At 44.9% G+C, this 16,860-nt stretch overlaps 1 protein-coding gene across 1 annotated transcript in view; it reads right to left on the reverse strand.

The window, feature by feature from the left end:
* Window positions 1-1,383: 1,383 nt before the first annotated feature.
* The window catches only part of LOC147625735 (uncharacterized), a 77,792-nt gene continuing 62,315 nt past the window's right edge, over window positions 1,384-16,860 (reverse strand). Inside the window, exons 4-10 of the mRNA XM_086817267.1 lie at window positions 11,798-11,910; window positions 11,583-11,667; window positions 2,811-2,883; window positions 2,626-2,681; window positions 2,449-2,514; window positions 2,084-2,149; window positions 1,384-1,947 (exon numbers count right to left, since the gene is read on the reverse strand). Of these exons, the coding sequence (XP_086673393.1) occupies window positions 1,825-1,947; window positions 2,084-2,149; window positions 2,449-2,514; window positions 2,626-2,681; window positions 2,811-2,883; window positions 11,583-11,667; window positions 11,798-11,910 (582 nt within the window). The 3' untranslated portion in view covers window positions 1,384-1,824. The remainder of the gene's footprint in view (window positions 1,948-2,083; window positions 2,150-2,448; window positions 2,515-2,625; window positions 2,682-2,810; window positions 2,884-11,582; window positions 11,668-11,797; window positions 11,911-16,860) is intronic.

Raw genomic sequence — 16,860 nt, forward strand, 5'->3', positions numbered from 1 at the left:
TCAAGTCTATGCCATGGATTGTGGCACCAAGTTCCAACTATGACGGCAAGAGTTTACTACCTAGCTTCTACTAGTATATAACCTCCATCTTAGCTGTTCCAAATCAGCCATCGAAGCTCTCGTCAAAGGAGCATACAGGTGTGGGTGATACATAATTCTTCTCTATCTCTATTATTATGCAATTTGAGTTTTAAAGTTTTTGTGATGTGAAAGATGCTACTACTTGTCAATATTCTCTTAAATACACAGCACGTTGTATCCTCTTATAGTCCAACCTATGTGCAGGTGTGACGTATCTTGACTCCGACAAGCATCGAGCAACTCCCTAACTGCTCATAATGACCAAATCCACGTCTTTCTCCTCATACCTAAGTTGTGGGCCTGATTGTGTCAACCAAATGATAACACCAAAAGAAATGTAAGCGTCCCTTCTCATCCTTTCAAGGAGATGTGTTATCGCACTCAAAATCCTCTTTGCTTACCTCCACTCTCCCATAAGCAATGGCAAACTATCTCTGAAGCTCCTACACATCCCGAGATGATGGGCGATCTCCAATGGTTGGTGGCAAACCACCAAGTAGAGAAAGCCAAAGAAGGGAGGATATTTGTGTCCTCCTCTAAGAGTGCCACCACCTCCGCCAAAAAGTCCTCAGAATGTTAGGTGTGATACTACAAGCCTCCCTATGAGATCTCAGAGTAGAGACTCTCTGAGTGTGTCCCAAGACAAGATGCCTAGCGTTCCGCACAGTATAACTAAAGAAAGCCATGCTTTTCATTGGGTTAGTAGCATCCCTTCACTCCCACTCACCAAGGTTCAATGCAAATACCTAATAGGACAAAGTTCAATCAAGCGCAATAGCAAAGCCGGCGGCGATAACGTCACAGCTTTCAGTGGATAGGCAAGCAGTTCTCCGTCTTTGCTCAGTAAGCTCTATTTTGTCGCTCTCATCCAGCCCGTCCAAGTAGGTCAGGCCTTGTACCAGCATTCCAGATTGAGGGTGAGAGGGTGGGAAGGCATCCGGAAAAGGGTGATGGGCTCCATGAATGAGATCATGCTTGAAAGAACATGACGAGAAATAGTTGGGTGGTGTACTGGACCTTGGCGCTCCAATCAGAATTTATCTTTACTTCATCACAGTCAAGATTCTTGTAAAGAAAGACCTTACTAAAATTGCTGGAAAGAAAGCCCTAGTGTGTGAGCTTTGGGCAGGCCAGAATAAACAGTTCGAATCCTACATGAAGAACATTTATGGAAAGACGCATGGGATATGCACTTCATCTGTCATGCTTTGTGTTAAGACGATGCTAGTGACATGATGGGCTCATACCACACCACTTGATCGAAGATCAGTAGCCTGGCGGCAAAGTAAAGTTGAGATGCAGTTTACAGAAAGTTAAATGTATTGGTTGATCCTTATGCAGACAACGCATGCTAATTCGATGCAGTTTACAAATCTCCTGTAGCACGTTGAACTGTACTGACTGATTCCTAAAGCATATGGCAAATACAGAGTCAAATGGTGACTATACTACCAAGAATAGAAGACTGCTCCCCAACATTGTACAGTGAAATTAAGGGCTAGCAATGTAAGTCAAAACAAGCCCAAGACATGATATGTTACATACAGTAAGAGCCGCAATAAAGCTGACCACCATGTACATTCAGAAGTAGCTTTCTGCGAGCTTTTATATGAAGCTCATCAATACAAAACTTCAGGCATCAGTCACTCGTATGGAGGTTCGAAAAATCAACAGTCATTGAGCCTTTTCTCTTTCATTGTTGAGTATAGCAGCCCAATGCCCACACACTGCATTTAGCCTCAGCTACTGTTCTGATACTCTTTCTGTTGAAGATCTTGAGGAATGTTGCCGAGTCACTTTGTTGCGAACAATGAATACGATTGATGCTATTCCTGCTGTTGCATAAGGAAGTACAGTCCACACACCCTGTGACAAATTCTTATATCAAAATACATAGCATTTGATTTGAAAGCAAATAATCACAACTTTCCGAGACCTCAGATAAACACCAACAATATTTCAAACATCAAAAGAGGTCATTGAGTGTATTGTAAGAAACTACCACAACAGCTGCAACTCCAGCCAAAGCTGCCATTGGGCGTTCACGTAATACAAATCCCACCCCGAGCTGTGGCATAAGACAAGTTGTTTGGATGAACCAGTAACAAGATGCAAAAAAAAGATTTCACTATACACATTGTAAGAAAGCAGTTAATCAAGTTCTAGCTAACCCCAATACTGCATAAATCTTGAGTTACATCTTGAAGACCATTACTGACCCCTTATGGTTATCAAGTCTGTGTTGACCTATTGAAGAGGTATGCAAGTGATTAGTGATTACATTCTCATAAGACTACTTGCCTGAGTAACATTGATTTGTGTGCTTTCTCAGTGAAGAAAAGATAGGAGCAAGTTTTTAAACTGTACCTGAAGCGACACTGTAATGAGTGCGCCTAAACACACACCGGTGAAGAACTTCTGTGGAGAGACCCCCTAGAGAAGTGATAAAAATGACAAAGTAAGTGACCTAGAAAACTTACAAGTCTTTGTACACCAATACCAATCTTCAGAATCCTAAGGCAAAGAGTGCAAAAGGAATCCTACCATAGCCCCAGCAAGAAAAGAGGTTGGGTTCCGAACCCCAAGAGAGAAACGCTCCACTGAAAATTACCACTTTTTTCATGTCAGAATCTGTTGCCACTGTAGAAGTTAAGGTATAATGCAGTTGTTAAATGGATAGCCCACAGCTGGAAGCACATCACATGATCAACAGAGAAAGGTGCACTAACCGAACCCAATAAGGTTTCCGTAGCGTTGCACAGTTTGTGTGATGCTTGTTAACTTTTTCTCACTCACTCCCAACTGCAATAAACATGGAAAGTTGAGGGGAAAATAAGCATCAGTGTGTGCATACATGCAGACAAATGTGTGTGTGTGTGTGCGGGCGCGCGCGCACGCTCGTGCATGCCTGCATCAAGTGTGCACAAATGGGGCATGCATGAACAGGCGAATGAGTGCATGTGGGTGTGCGTGGCCTACAGGTGTGTCCAGGTGCATGCGCGTGTGTGTGTGAGTGAGTGTGTGTGTGTGTGTGTGTGTGTGTGTGTGTGTGTGAGGCCTGATATTAAACTGATAAGAACAGATATGCCATGTGATGAATTTTTGGCTTCCCGGGCTCGACTGCTCATCTTAAATCATAGCTATTTGCAACATGATCATTTTAAAGAAATGGTTCTCCATGCTTTGGTACCACTTTACCATCAGATTTATGAGGACATTGATATTGTGTGGTTCCATTTTGTTCATCGCATGCAAGCTGTGATTATTGACTATGGGCGGTCTTATATGCATGATATTCGTGAAGCAGTCTTGCAGGCAAAACAAACATGTGAATGCCTCACTGCTACTGCTCAACAAAGGCTTCTCCTACAGTGTGAGCAAGATAATTTATTGCAGGCAAAGAATGTTATTATGCTAAACGAGCAGCGTAAATTACAAAAGTGGATGGTTCGCTCTCGTCAAAGGGCATTGCTAGATAAAGGTTGCTCTTCTAAACAATTTTTCAAAAGTTTGCATCAGTCCAGGGAGAAAGAGAATATTCGCAGAGTTAAAAAGTCAGATGGCCAATGGTCTGATTCTATGCAAGAGTTGGCTGATTTGGCTAAATGCTATTTCTCTTCTCTTTTTGCCTCGAACTCGGAAGTTTCTCCAGAGGTTTTAGAGGCCCGTTGTAAACTTTTGCAATATGTGCAACCTATTATCTCGCCCGCCGATGCAATGGTATTAGAGGAACCTTTTTCAGAAGAGGAATTAAAGGAAGCCTTGCGTTCGATGGGTAAATGCAAATCACCTGGCTGGGATGGTTTGACTTTGGAATTTTTTATTGCCTTCTGGCCTTTTCTGGAAGAGGTGATCTTATTCATGATCAATAAAGCATGGCAAGATGACTGTTTGCCAATGTCTTGGAAGCAAGGATTAGTCAAGCTTTTTCCTAAAAGACATCTTTGTGAATCCTTTTCGCATTGGCGTCCTATCACTCTTATGCCAGTTATTTATAAATTGGTTACTAAAATGCTGGCGAACAGAATTAAAGGTTTTCTGCATGATGGATTACATCCTGCTCAATATGGTTTCATTCCTCGTAGGCAGATTAATGACAATCTGGCTAATGCATATATTGGTATGGAATATGCCAAGTATACTAAACAGGATGTACTTGTGCTTCAGATTGATATTGAAAAAGCCTTTGATACAGTTTCCTGGGACTTTGTTGCCATGACTATGGCCCAGTTGGGCTTTGGTTTAAAGTTGCAACGTGTTGTGTACTTCCTCTACAGTGATAGTGATGCTTCTTTGATACTTGGCTCTCGGATTACCGACCCTTGGAAATTAGAAAGATCTGTAAGACAGGGTTGCCCTCTGAGTGCGTTGCTATATGCTGTGGCTACTCATCCTTTGCTTACATATCTAGATCATTTGACAGCTTCCGATGTGCTTCATGGATTGCAATTGCCCAATGGCAAACAATTTTTAGCACAGGCGTATGCTGATGATTCTTTTTGTATGCCCCGCAATACGCAATCGGATGTGCAAAGATTAATGGAGGCACTAGAGCTGTTTGGGCAAGCTGCTGGCCTTTATGTTAACTTTCAGAAATCTAAACTTTTGGCTCTTGATGCTCGGTCTTGGCATAGTTTAATTTGGCCAGGTGAAATTCCTTCACAAATGCATGTAGTCAGACACTTGGGCTACCCATTGGGATGGCATATTTCTAATCAGCAAATGACTCAATGGGTGATGCAACGGTTGAATCAGAAACTTAATTACTGGAAGCTTTCTACATGGCCATTGCATGTTCGTTTAAGGATTGTACAGGCTATTGTCATGGCATATATTCAATTCTTTTTGCCACTAATAATGTGGAGAAAAGTGGACATTGATCGTTTTATGTCTTCAGCCATGAGCATTTTTTGGAAAACCAAACATGCTAAGAGGGGCCTTAACCTTCTCTCGCTCAAGAAGCTATGTAGTCCCAAACAGCATGGAGGCTTGAATATCCTTAATATACACTTTCATGCATTGGCACGAAAGTCCACCTTGCTGTTGGAATTTGTATCTCAGAGGCAGCCTTGGGCGATTATGTTGGCAGATATGTGTGTTGAGATGTCCACTAAATCGTTTGGCAACTGGACCATCACGCATTGGGATGCTGTGTTTGGCCATTTTGAAGGCAAGATTGCTGGTTGTCCTTTCTCCACAAAGTTAATTTTGGCATGGAAAAAGCTTACACAGTTTCTCGGCTGGACTCCTCGAGTGAATACTAACTGTAATTCACTGCGTTTGGAAAGCATTCATTGGAGTAGAGTTTTTGAGCGACCTTTGGCTGTGCAAGAGCCTAGAAAAGCTTATTTCCTTGCCAAAAAGGGTGTCTATTTCATTGCAGATGTGCTAGATGATAGTGGCCATGTTCTGTCTTTTATAGATGCTTGTCCTAAATTTGGCCTAAGTCATCATTACCGTCCCCTATGGGAAAAGATTGAGAGTTTGTTGGCCCCTTTTGAGCCTCTTCCCGCTCTTGAAGAGTCGGATAGGTTGCACGATTGGAGCTTGCATAGGCCCATACTTACTCGTGGTCCTTTGTCTCTGCTACAGCTCTCGGTGCATACAGTCTATGGCTTTCTCCTTCCTGAAATTTGGGTTCATGATTATGCAAATGATGCTTGGAGAATGCATAAGCCTTTGGCTTGGTGGAAGAAAAGGCTCAAGATGATATGGAGCAGTAAGATGCCGTAAAAATGTCGGCTTTTTCTATGGCGATGTCTATTGGCTGTTCTGCCAGTTGGCTCTTTCCTGGCAAGGCACCATGTGACATCTTCAGATTGTTGTGTTTGTGGAGCGCATGATGAAACAATTCTCCATCTGATGTGGAATTGTAATGCAACTAAACTTTTGCTGGATCATATAACGGCTCTTCTTCGAGCTCGTTTCCCTTCTGCTTCTTTTGGGAAACATTTTTGGTTGTTTGGTATTTTTTCTCCTGCTCTCAGACAGTATAGGGCCTTTTTTGATTGGCTTCGTTACTGGGCCATGTGGACGATTTGGTACTCCAGGAATCGGGTTGTTTTTGGTGAGCCGCCCATTCAAGCCTTTCACTATTTCAAAGAATCTTTACATCAATCCCTTTATGATTGTCTCTCTCTACATGAGATTGACCCATCATTGTATAGCCTTTTCACGGATATATTTTGATCATGCCCCTGTTCACTATGAACTCTGGCATTTCTTGTATATGATGCTTTTTGTGGGTTTTCCTCATTCTGAGGTTTCCCACTAGTAATCGAAATAATCATTACAAAAAAAAAAGTGTGTGAGGCCTGATTCTCTGCAGCCAACATATACCTGCCTGTTGGCAATCGTCTGCATCTGCTGGCCATCAAATACTTCTCCTGCCGGATTCCCCTGCCTCGGCAGGTTTATTGGTCTTCGTTTCTGGTTCTACGTGCCCACAGCTCCCAATTCGCTTGTTCATTCTGGCCATCGCCCACTTCTTCTCTGCAGCCGACATATACCTGTCTGTTGGCAATCGTCTGCATCTGCTGGCCATCAAATGCTTCTCCTGCTGGACTCCCCTGCCTCGCCAGGAGCAGTTTCTCAGCCCCCAAAAAAAAAATGTGCGTAGGAGTAGCTGTGTTTTTGTCCTTATTGTAATGGCTTCCAGTTCTTCTCAGCCTATTGCAGTGTACAGCCGAGATAGTGAGCATCGTGCCCTCTCAACTAGTGCGGAACCTAAACGCCTGCAGCAGAACAGTCGCCCTGACACTATTGATGCTCAGATAGTCTATGATGCAATGCATGAGGGTTTCGTTGACATTCGCAGAGCATGGGATAAGTATTTACTTTGCAGCACGAGGCTTTAATGAGGTTTTGTGTTCTGAACCTCGTTTTAAGCAAATGTTGTTGGAAAAATCGCCATTGTACTCTGGGGCACAAATGACTCATGTATTGCCGTGGTCACCTACAAAGGATTATCAAAGTTTGGTACGTCATAAATGCCTCGGGGCTGCTTTGCCACAAATTGCTAGCAGTTTGGGAAAAGCTATTTGTCCTCCGAGGCCTAATGGCAATGGGAATAGGTTTTGCATTCTCTGGGATACGGATGTACCCACTCCTCCCTCGATTATGTTGCATATTGATGACCTTACCATGGGTCCTACTTTTTTTGAGCTGAAATGGGGCACATTTGCAAGTGCTTGTTTTACATGCAAAAAATTTGTACACATGGCCTCGGAATGCCCTCACACCCTTCTGCAACCTCCAGTTGCAGCCATGCATCCTTCAAAAGTGGCTGAATTAACTCAAATGCAGCAGCAACAAAAGGGCAAACCGGTTGCTTCTAGGGATCTAATTCGCGGATAAAGGAAAAGGCAAGATGCCTGCAGTCCCACATGTTATTTCAACTCAGGCCAAAAGTGTAGAGAAAGATGATGCATCAGCATGGCAATGGCCTAAAAAGCCAATCCATGCAAAACCCCGTGTGGTCCCCACTCGTAATTGGACCACTTCAATACCCTCTAATGGTCGATCTAGTCACTCTGCTGAAATTAGTGGTGTGGGAAGGCTATGAGCTGCGATCGTTAAAGAGGATCTGTTCTTTGTGAATAACATTTATGATGTGGGTAATGTTTCAATGGACTTTGAGGTTCCTGTCCCTTCACATGGTGATGCCGGAAGTCAGGCACCTACGCAAATGGAATCAGAGCTTCTTCATCCTTCATCATTTCCATATGTATACACCATTGAAATGCATTAGCTTTAACATTCAGGGCCTCTGCGACCCCAATAAATGGAGGCTCTTTTGGGCATATGTAAATAGTATGCAACCGCATGTAGTGTGTGTGCAAGAACACAATCAACTCCTGTTTGCTAGTAGAAATGGTGCTTTCTCGGGGTATTAGATTTTTTATGCTGGCAAAAGCAACTTTTCGGGTACTTTCATCATGGTTAAACACGATTTGCAGCCATGTGTTGCATACAATGACTCACATGGACAATGGATGGTGGTGCTCTCCTTGTTGGCGAGGTTTACAAGTTTGCTAGTATATATGCTTCATAGACATTGCTTCGTAGAGCAGAACTTTGGCGCTCCATCCGGTGTTACCCATGGGTTACAAATGGGTTTCTCACAGAGGATTTCAATAACTCACCTAGCCATGAGGATAACTCCTCACATCGTTCCCATATGTTGCGGGCTGAGCGAGCAGAATGGCATAGTATGATTGAGGGTTTGCATGCTTTGGATCTTTGGAGACGGCTCATGCCAGACACTCCTGGATTCACATTTCAGCATAATGCTCAGTCGCACTATTTTCCCGTCTTGATCGATGGTATTTGTTAAATGCAAATCAGTATGATGCCTTTACATGCAGCATATGGATTGACCACACAATGTGTCTGTTTGATCATGCCCCGTTGTGGTTAGCTCTATACTTTAGAATGGGGATTCATGACCCACCTTTGCCACATAAACAATTACTTCTCATCAACAATAGTTACCTCACTCATGATGCATTTGCTGATTTGGTATGCTTAGCTGTGCAACCCCTTTTGCTGCAGTTGAATGAGGATGTTGACATTGCATGGCATTGTTTTGTTTCATGCATGCAAATGCTGATAAGGGACTATGGCAAGTGGTACATGGGTGCTTTACGGGAGAGGGTGGCACAGGCCAAAAGGATTGTGCAGTCTTACATTGAACTTAGTCATACAAGACCATTGACTGTTGAGGAAAATGTCACACTCATGGATGCTGAATCTTGTATCAAGAACAATGATAAACAAAAGATTGCAAAGTGGCAAGTGCGTGCTCGGCAAAAATCAATGCTTGATAAGGGATGCTCTTCCAAGTCTTTTTTCAAAGGTCTCCATGTATCTAGACACAAGCAAGGCATAGCACATCTTATGTTGCCTGATGGCACATGGACCTCTACCAAGCAACAGCTTGTAGAAATATCTAGACAAAAGCAAGGCATAGCACGTCTTATGTTGCCTGATGGCACATGGACCTCTACCAAGCAACAGCTTGTAGAAATATGTCACTCTCATTTTAGGGATTTGTTTGCCCGTCCTATGCCACTTACACAAGATGCATTGGCTGCTCGCACTATGCTTTTGGATGAGGTTACGCCGATCCTATCACTTGATGAGGCACAAGGCTTGGAAGAGTCCTTTACGGAGGAAGAACTACAGGCTGCACTTAGAGGTTTGGGCAAATGGAAATCTCCCAAGTGGGATGGTTTGATGGTTGAATTCTCACACACATTTTGTTGCATTGATGCTTATGGGAGCTGATACAATCAAATAGGACACTATTTATGCTTGAAAATGATGTGTAAAGCGGGATTTGTGAATCTCATGTAAGCGTATTGACCAGGTTTTTCCTACAGATTGATGCAAGTGTTGCATGTATGCACTTGTGGAGTGTTCTGGAAAGTGGAGAGCTATTTTAAATGTATTTTTTAAAATTTGTGGATGACGTCAAGCAGTTTTTAGCTTATGCAAACATTAGTTTTGAGTTTCGGATTCAATCGCCATAAAAATTGTGGAATGTGTGGGCAGCATTGGTGATCAAGCACATGTATGTATGAGTGTGTGAGTTGATTGGTTGGTGTACTCAATGAATTTTGTGTATAGAAAGATGAGTGATGGTCTAGATAAGATTGTTGGGAAAAAGCTTGATAGGCTTGCTGAAATTGCTCCCAAAAAAGCAACTCTGTGAGAATTTAGGTGACTGGACAGTTGTTTATAAATTGGTCACCAAAATGATAGTTAATCGCATTAAGGGCTTTCACTCGGGATTGCACCCAGCACAATACGGATTTGTTCCCAGGCGGCAAATTATGGACAACATAGCCAATGCCTACATGGGTATTGAGTAGGCCACCAGGATGTCCTAATCATGCAAGTAGATATTGCTAAGGCATTTGACACTGTCCACTGGGACTTCATAGCTGGGGTGATGGATCGGATGGGCTTTGGACCCAAAATGCGAAATGTGATTTATTGGCTATACCGGGTGGGTACTGCTCAATGTATTTTTTGGTCAAGAACTTTCGACCACTTGGACCTTGGGTAAATCGGTACGTCAGGGCTGCCCACTTAGTGCGCTGCTTTATGCCATTGCCACACACCCCTTGCTGTTATATATTGACAAGCTTACCCAGCAGGGCAGCTTGCATGGTATTGTGATGCCGGATGGTTCTCCCTTTGTGGCACAGGCCTATGTTGATGACTCCTCCTTTCCTAGAAATACCCCAGCGGATTTGCAACTGATTATGGATGCCCTTTTGCTTTATGGGCTGGAAGTTGGGTTGCATGTCAATTTTGCGAAAGTCGAAGCTGCTATCAGTCCGCCACTATCCAAAATATCCGGTTGAATCCTAATTTCTAATTTTTCCTTCATCGGTGTACCTATGGCATCATTGGTAACCAGATTTGGCATTCTAATCTTTGGCCAGGTCAGATTGTTCCACCCATTCAGTTGGTCAGGCATTTGGGATGCCCGATTGGCTGGGATGTTTCTTTGTAAGATGAGATGGTATGAGTGCTGACTCGATTGGAGTGTAAAATTGATTACTGGAAGCTATCCACTTGGCCTTTGCATGTCCACTTGCGAATTGTCCAATCGATCATCATGGCGTACATTCAGTTTAACCTTCCTTTAATACCCTAGACTAGTAAGCAGATTGATACATTTATGTCTCGTGCCATTGCCTATCTCTCGCGAACACAATCGGATCGCAAAGGGCTTCATCTGCTCAAATGTGCTTATGTGAGATTGCCAAAAATGCATGGGGACCTGAACATTCTCGACATTCACTATCACATGCTAGCACATAAGGCCACATTGCTTATTGACTTTGTCTGTCAAACGCAACCCTGAACAAAGATGTTGGCATCCATGTGTGCACACATGAAAGTAGATGCTTATGGTCACTGGGTTTTGGAATGCAGAGTCCATTCCGCATCTTCTTTGGCATTGTACGGAGTCTAGGACTTTCTTGCAAGCATTGACTCGTAATCTCCAAGAACGTTTTCCGAAGAAGAAAGATGGAACATTAAGGCTGTGTATTGTCTATAGAGGTTTGAACCAGCTCACAGTTAAAGCACATGGAGGTGAGTTTGTATCTAGCCCTTCGTGGTTGTATTTGGAATATTATGTTTCGACAGCCTTCTCTAGATATTTGAGGTCTTTTTCCACTGTTTCTAGCTTTCTTCATTGGATGACTTCTCTCTAAAGTACATCTCATGTGCATTGCTCCTTGGTAATTGAACACTGGTTTTTTACTTTAAAATGTGTGTGTGTGTGTGGGGGGGGGGGGAGTGTGGGGGCAGGGGGTCTGTGCGCATGCTGATGTGGGTGCGTGTGTGTGCACGTGCACATGCATGTTCACACCCCTGTGTACACTTGAGCTGATCAATGATCTCTTGCTTAAACAAAAAACTCAACACTCAGAAAGTGGACTTCGATTTACTATGATGTTCCAAACTGAAGGTCAACTTACCTTTTTGCGTAATGTATCACCTGCCTTCGTTTGGGAAGCAAAACGGCCTGCATAGAATGGTATCATATCACTGATGCATACTCCCCTGTGTGAAATGGGACGTCAAAGAGAGCATCTCAAAAAACCATCAACACGCCTGCCAGCTTCATGCACATGGTAGTGTATTTCAATATGTTCATAAGGAATGGGAATCAATGAGAAAAAAGAGTAGCCACCAATAGACCCAAAACACAGTTGCTGAAATGTTGACACCATTTGCAGAGACCGAGCTGAGGAAGTCCATCCACATCCCATTAAATGTCAATGTGCGTCCAAGGGTGGCTCCAACCTAAACAACAAAGAAATTTGGAAAGATCAATGCAAAACAACTCCTTCCCTCCCTCCGTCCCTCCCTCCCTCTCTCTCTCTCTCTCTCTCTCTCTCTCTCTCTCTGCTGTTCGCTTCGGTTCTCTCTCTGTGCCTCTCTTTTCTCTCTCTCTCTCTCAGAGCACACCCAGGCATGTTCTTCAGGGAGCTGTGGACACCCCCTTCACTGATGTATACCATTTTATACCCCCAGTATGGTACAGGATGGAGCTAGCTAGGTTGCATATCATGATTGTATACTCCATGCATATAGCTTTGCATTCTCCTAGTAGTAGAGCTCCATCCCCTGCACACCCAGATTCAGCTTTTTTTATTCAGTACTTTTTCATTTTGTTGGGATGACAGAGGATACCCCATACAGGTACTCCGATTTGTCTCATAGGCCGAGTTCGGTCTTTTGGAAGACGTTAATAAAATCTTTCTTTCTTTCTTTCTTTCTTTCTCTCTCTCTCTCTCCCGCCACTCTCTCTCTCTCTCTCTCTCTCTCTCTCTCTCTCTCTCTCAGATGTTATCCATTAGGAGCTCCTAGTACTTTACTTTTCCTCATAGTTGTTTCAGTTTTGGTTAGTTGTTTAGTTGTTTTTAGCTTTTCTTACACAGACATTGTATCAGATCCACCAATTGTTGTAACCTTTTTGGTCTCATGCCTGACCACCATGGGAGAGGTATGCAAAATGCAAGATACTAACATTGAGCACCTACAAAAGAAGCTCGGGGAGAACAAGGATAGTGATGACCTTAGGCATGAGCTGCGTGCCTCCATGCAAGAGGAGATGGATAGGTGGAAGGCAGACATGCAGGCATACATGGCAACTCAGCTAAGCAAGATGCAGGAGGAAATGGTCCAAATGTTGGACGCAAAAACCAGCCACCACACCTCACTAATCACGGAGCTGGAGGCCCAAGTTGCCACCCTTAGAGTGGAAAACGAGACCTTGAGGGCACGTACTCAATTCGAAGAAGGAGAGATTCAACTATCCCTCAATGATGAGTTGAATACACTTAAGAGTGCAATTGAAGACCCTCCAGGAACAAGAGGAGAAGGCAAACGAGGCAACCACATGGGCTGAGGTGATTAAGAAGACACAGAAACAAGTGGAAGAAGCAAGCAGTTGGATTGAGGTTGCCAAGAAGCAACGGAACCCACCATCATCCCCAAACATCATCAATGACACACTTAAGGAGGAGAAAAGAAGGAAGATTAGGGCATTGAATGTGAGAGTGGTGGGATGGAAGGAAGGAGCCTCGCCGAAAGAGGACGCCATAGCACTATGCAGAAAGCTGGAAATCGCTGATACCCCCTTCGTCGAGGCATGGAGGGTGGGCAAAGACACCACCAAGGAACGCGCACTCATCCTCAAGTTTGCGGGTTTGGAGGCGAGGCAAGCATTCCTTACCAAAAGGCGGGCACTAGAACGAGAAAAGACTTATCTCAAAGACGATCTCACACTAGCACAGGTTGCACACAGGAGGGAATGCGTGCCATGCATCTTGGATGCACGGAAGGCCGGGAAATGGGCAGTGTTGAGAGATGCGAGGGTGATCATCACCGAGCGACGTGCCCAATGACGGTGCGAGACCTATGAGACCAAGCTAGAGATTGCGGTTTGGAACTACAATGGGGCCTTGAGGACAGATGCAGGTCTGTTCAAGGAACCATTTAGAGGGAGAGACTTGGTCTTATACACAGAGACTCATCAATGCCAGGGGAGTCGGCTTCCAGAGGTGAGAGGATATAGATGGGAGTCCGTTCACCACCCACACCCACGCACAGTAGGGGGTACCCGGGGGTCAGGAGGGGTGGCTTTACTATACAGGGAGGAGCTTCAACATGTGATACAGGTGGTCGGACGCGATGAGGCCACACGGTTTTTGTGGGTGAGGATCCAAACAGAGAGGCCCCGAGACATCTACCTTGTAGTGTGCTACTTTTCACTCTCCAATTCTAAATATGCCACCCATGGAGAGTCCTCGTACTTACCTGCCCCTTTATGGTGACATTATGAAGTTTTCAAGTCTAGGGGACATCCTCCTGGCTGGAGACTTCAATGCCCGCACCGCAGGTGCACAAGTACCCTTCTTTGAGACAGATGATCCCATGTACCAAGAGATTGACACGGTAGGTACGGATCTGGAACAGACATCACACGATACAGCAACCCACACAAAATATGGAGAGTATCTCTTAGCCCTCAGCGGGGCTCATAGGCTAGCCATTTATAATGGCCTGGCTAGATGGCCTAGATCCAACTCCTTCACCTCCTACCCCTTCAGACATGGAGCTAGTACAGTGGACTATCTAATGGGATCCCTCTCTCTGATCCCACTCATTCTGGAGTTTACCATCTCTCCTCGCCCCATCGGTGTTGCAGCCGACCATGCATACCTGGCCTTCTCCCTCACATGCCGATACACCATGCAACCACCTGCTTTGCCCCATCACCGCTCGAGATACCACTTCACCAGAGAGACCTCTTCCATCTATTCTGATCATGTCTACCGCATTCTCTCCGACCTCAACCTCCACATCCATCTTGATGAGCTTACTACACACCTCTCAGCCACCCTCCATACGTCTGCTGCTGCAGTCGCCTTCCCACACTCCAGAGCCACCCCTATATCACCAGGAGGGACTGTCCCACAGAATAGCTGGTACGACAAGGAATGTCGTGATACCCGAGCCCGTCTACATCGGGAGATGGCACTAGGATCCACTACTCACCAGCAAGCGTGAGTGATCTTTTGACGTCTCACACAGAGAAAGAAGAGAGCCTACCTACCTAGCCAAGCTTAAGCAAGAGCTATACCAACTATTTCTTGGAAGGGATTGTAAGGAGGCCTGGAGGATCTTCCAAGATCATCGCCTTCCAACTCCGATTACTTCACCCAGCACCTGGCACACCTATGCCACCTCTCTCTACCATGTCCCCGAGCAGCCACCTCTCCCCCATCCACCCGAACCTCGTCCCCCACACTCTTCCTTCTTTCACCTCAGCATGGTGAGAGATGCTATTGACAGGATGCAAACTGGGAGAGCACAAGATCATGATGGACTCCTCACCGAGCATTTCTCCCATGCTAGGGACACGCTAGCCCCTTTACTGGTTCACATGTTTAACAGGGCTTTATGTGAGGGCTTCCCCGTCAACTGGTCATCGAATACTATTGTACCTATCTTGAAAGCAGGTGACCCCATGGACCCCAACAACTATAGTCCTCGCAAAAGGCCCGTAATGCATCCAAATGCCTTCGCAGCCTCTATGGTGAATCAGAAATAAGAACGATATCATCTGCATACAAGAGGATCAGGACCTTACTGTGAACCTTGGAAAGACCAAGCTCATGATCTTTAACACCTCCTCACAGTGGATAACTAGATCTGCAGTACAGTTTACATACAATGGAGAGCCTGTGGAGTATGTTACCTCATATGTATAACTAGGGATCACTTTTGCTGCACCTCAGTTCTCGATGCAGAAGGCGGCCAACGCTAGATTGAAGAGGGGATATGCAGCCCTTGGCTCGCTAGAGAGGCAATGCTCACAGATACAGCTTCAGGAGCCGAGGACGAAGCTTTGGCTATTTGATACTCTAGTTACACCTGCACTACTGTATGGTGCCCCCATTTGGGGTCCTAGCTTATACCACAGGAGGAGACAGAGGAGAGAGCCGGCCGAGACAGATACAGAGGAGGTATATGATGGGTGGAAGCCGATGGAGCGGCCCCTACTGGCGATGATCTCACGCATGATTAGGAGCAAACCATCAGTGCCACATGAGATTGTGCGCGCAGAGATGGGCGCCGCACCACTAGTGACAGAGGCTCTATTCCAGACAGTGACATACTGGCATAGGCTATGGGAGCTTCCACTTGATAGATACCCCTGGCTAGCCCTGGAGTCCTCGAGACAGTTGACACTTGAGGGAGATACAAAGTGCGGGCTACAAAAACATGCATTTCATACAGTACGAAACGTTTCGTACGTTTCCACCAGGTAAGAAACACATTTCCATGCAACACTGGGCGGGCCAAGAGCCGGGAGCTTCTTCTTTTTCTGCTCTCACCTTCTCTCTCTCTCCTTTGCTCGATGCTTCTCCTCCTTTTATAGATTTTCCGCCCAATCTTCTACACAGCTCGATTCCGTCTTCTTCGATGTCGCCCTCCCTGGCTCTGCATCCTGATGATTCTAGCGATGGCCACCTTCTCGCCAACTCCCTTCCATTTTTAGACAAAGTCCTTCGTGGTTGATGGGTGTCACAGACACTGCCGCTATCAGAGCCACACCAACAATCTCCACACCAGCAAGCTTACGTTCATGGGCTTCATCATGACCAACATCGTCCAGTTTCCTGATATATGTGCCACATAGGCTGTCGGTGCGTCGGTGCTGCCACGCCAACCCGCCTATTGTGTATTGCCTTGACTCCCTCAAACTTATGAGGTCTCAACCTTTAAGATTTTTGTGAACTTAAGGTGTTGTTTCCATGCTTGGGGTTTGGCCACCATGTAAGTATACCTTATGCCATATGCTTAGCAAGACATGCCAACATCTTTTGAAATTAGCGAGAGTACATGCATAAGGGCTTTGCCCACATCCATCATTTCTTAAACACATTGTACAAGAGCCATTTCATAAGCGATCGACTTCCTATATTTATCTCCAAGGGGTTCACATGCCTCTGGTTTCTGTGCATCGAAAGACATACGTACACCCAGTATTTGCCTAGTCAGAGAGCTCCCACAACACACTATCAAGATGTTATAAACCTATCACAAGTGCCCATTCAAAGCAAGTGCATCAACTGCTACTTTCATATTGCATCTCTGTGGGGTTGTGTCTCCTTAACTCCGACTGTTGTTGCTTCCAAATAGCCAAAGCCGAGCAATAGAAAAGAGATGAATCTTGTAACA

The sequence above is a fragment of the Cibotium barometz genome, chromosome 23 (assembly GCF_041138505.1).
Source record: "Cibotium barometz isolate CiBa-2024 chromosome 23, ASM4113850v1, whole genome shotgun sequence".
Taxonomy (NCBI): Eukaryota; Viridiplantae; Streptophyta; class Polypodiopsida; order Cyatheales; family Cibotiaceae; genus Cibotium; species Cibotium barometz.